This window comes from Hippocampus comes, unplaced genomic scaffold, assembly GCF_001891065.2.
Source record: "Hippocampus comes isolate QL1 unplaced genomic scaffold, H_comes_QL1_v1.1 scaffold116, whole genome shotgun sequence".
Taxonomy (NCBI): Eukaryota; Metazoa; Chordata; class Actinopteri; order Syngnathiformes; family Syngnathidae; genus Hippocampus; species Hippocampus comes.
Genome location: NW_017805120.1, coordinates 204,975 through 207,776, shown reverse-complemented (window position 1 = coordinate 207,776; position 2,802 = coordinate 204,975). Strand labels below are relative to the sequence as shown.

The following is a 2,802-nucleotide window of genomic DNA, read 5'->3' as shown; positions in this document are numbered from 1 at the left end:
TCTTTACTAGTTTATTTTTATAGGTCTTATATTTTGTTTCTGCTTCTTTAGTTCTCAATTTTAAAAACAATTTATATAAATTTTTTTTCTTTTTAGATGCGTTTTCTATGCCTTTCGTTATCCATGGCTTACTTGGGTCTTTATACTTTTTGGAGACTTTAGTTAATGGAAAATGTTTATCATATAAGGAGATTATGGTAGACTGAAATACTTCAAACGCTGTATTTGGGTCTTCGTTTGAGTAGACCTCGGTCCAGTTTTGTTTTTCTAGGTCTTGCTTAAAAGCATCGATGGAGCGTTGGGTTCTTAGTCTTATTTCTGTTAAGTGAGTTGTTGACTTAGCTTTTCTATCAAAATAATTTGGAAAAACTGCAAAGACAGGTAGATGGTCACTTATATCATTAATGAGAAGTCCACTTTCCATTTTATGATCAGTCTTATTTATAAATATGTTATCTATTAATGTGGCCGTGTCAACTGTTATTCTGCTAGGTTTCAGGATTACTGGGAAAAGGCTGTTGCTGTACATAGTATTTATGAAGTCAGTTGTTTTTTTGTGTCCATTTGGGTTTAATAAGTCAATGTTAAAGTCACCACCTATTCGTGTTTTCTTATCGTTGTAGTAGCTGAGCATATCTGTTAGTTTTTTATTGAACGTGTCAATACATGATCCTGGTGTCCTATAGATGCAACTTATGATGATATTTGTTGCCTTTTTATAATGTATTTCAATGGTTAAACATTCCATTAGGTTTTCTATTGTGTTTGTCAATCTCTCGATTTTACTGCATTTAAGTGCTTTGTCTACATATATTGCAACCCCCCCTCCTTTTTTGTTTTCCCTATTAGTTGCGAACATTTCATAACCTTCTATTTCCATTTCACTTGTTTTATCTTTGTCAAGCCAGGTTTCTGATATGGCAATTATTTTAAATTTATTGAATTTAGTCAGGTATTCTTTGATTTTTGTGAAGTTTTTATAGAGACTTCTACTGTTTAAGTGTATTACTGAAAGTGCATTTTCCAATTTTATATTCGTGTTGAATTGTTCATCTAGGTAATAGTCAGAGTTTGTTACCCTTTGTTTGTTCTTGAAGAACAGTCGGTCAGTCTTGAAAAAGTTGTTGTCCGGGTCCAAGTTGTTCTCAGGGTCAAATGTCTTGTGGTCAGTAGGGTTGGAAGTCATCAAAGGGTTCGAAGGGTCATCAAAGGGTTCGAAGTCCATGTTTTTTGGTATGTGAATTTCCTGCTTCAGTAGGGTCAGTTTTTGTCGTCGGGTGGTGAACAGTTCTCAGTATGCCGCTTGATGGTGTTGAACTCGAGCCTGTTGTGTTGGAGTACTGGTGCGAGGGTGGACGATAAGTTTGTCATGTCTTAAGTAGGCAGTTTCCCCTCTGTCACGTGCAGCTTTTAATTTTGGGAGGAGCTCTTTTCTTTTTTGTCGTACGGTATCTGTAAAGTCTTCGTTGATGTAGATGTTGGAGCCTTTTAAGTATTTTGCTTTTTGTAGGATCCTTGTTCTGTCTTTGTATTTTTGAAATTTCACCACAACTGACCTTGGTCGAGGTCTTCCAGGTTCATGTCTTCCTGTGCGGTGAGCTCTCTCCACCTCAATTTGTCCCTGTAACAGCAGCTTTTCCTTGAGGATTTTTTGAACTTTTTCCTCTGTTTCAGTCCACGTTTCTCCCGGTGTTTCCTCAATTCCATCAATTACCAAGTTGTTTCTTCTTGACTGTCCTTCCAAGTAGTCCATCTTGTCTGTTAATGCTAGCATGCCGTCGCATATTTTGTAGATTTCTGCTTGCATGTCTTTGGAATGGCCAGTTTGACAGATTAGATTTTTTTTCATGTCGTCTACCTCTTTTTGGGTAAAGTTGATGCTGGTTTTTATTTCTTGGACTTCCCTGGTAAAAGTGTCAAGTCGTGAGTTTGTTGAGTCGATTATCATCTTGACAAATCCTTTGAAATTTTCCTGTTGTTGTTGCAAGAGCGCAGTAAAAAGCTCTTTTTGTTGCTGGAGTAATTCGTTTACTTGAGTGAGGGTCAGGAAGTCCTCATCCTGCTTTGTGTCTTGCTTCTGTTTGGGTGGCATTTTGTCGGGTCTCGTTGCTAGCCGGTTGTATGCTAGTTGGTGACGTGTCCAGTGGTCTTGCTGCTGGGTGTTGCTGACGTGGCAAGTGGGTTTGCCGGCTCCCTCACGCTCGCAGGCGTTCGGCTGATTGGTCTCTGGTGGTGGGTTTCAGCTGCGTAGCGTCTGTTCGCAGTTAGCTTCCGTGCTAACGTCCGCAGTTAGCTTCCGTGCTTGTTTGTGAGGAACAGATGAAAATTCAGCCCCCAAAACTGTTTGCACCTGAAACATTCAATTTGTTTGGTGCAGCTTCCATGCGTAGACCCTCAAAAAATAAAAAATCTCAAGAAGCCATGTCAGAAAAGACACAGGACGCTCAACTTGCAAACAGTTTGAGTTTGGTGTTGGTGGAGCATTTCAGCAAACTTTGGTCATTTGCCGAAGCAATGTAAACTCAATTTCCTCAAGGTCAACGCTTGACCAAGCGTCGCACACTTGAAGCGAATGCTTAAATTCTGTCTGACTTTCTTTTCCAGGACTTCCTCATGGAAACCTTCATCATGTTTAAAGACCTCATCGGGAAGAACGTGTACCCCTCGGACTGGGTCATAATGAACATGATGCAAAACAAGTAAGTGGCGCGCCGCTGTGGCCTTGAGAGTACCAATGCTGACGTTGCTAAGGAACAGGAGTCAAAAGTGGGTTAGCATAGCTGCGCGTTGTTCTCACCCCCC

The 2,802-nt window shown here is 40.0% G+C and overlaps 1 protein-coding gene and 1 long non-coding RNA gene across 2 annotated transcripts in view; one reads left to right on the top strand and one right to left on the bottom strand.

Annotated features, from left to right (window-relative positions):
- dock1 (dedicator of cytokinesis 1) overlaps positions 1-2,802 on the top strand; it is a 65,781-nt gene that overhangs the window by 47,398 nt on the left and 15,581 nt on the right. The window contains 1 exon segment of the mRNA XM_019865783.1: positions 2,605-2,699. Coding sequence (XP_019721342.1) covers positions 2,605-2,699 — 95 coding nt within the window.
- LOC109513372 (uncharacterized) overlaps positions 1,289-2,802 on the bottom strand; it is a 5,486-nt gene continuing 3,972 nt past the window's right edge. The window contains exon 2 of the long non-coding RNA XR_002167749.1: positions 1,289-2,200. This is a non-coding gene — a long non-coding RNA (uncharacterized LOC109513372). The remainder of the gene's footprint in view (positions 2,201-2,802) is intronic.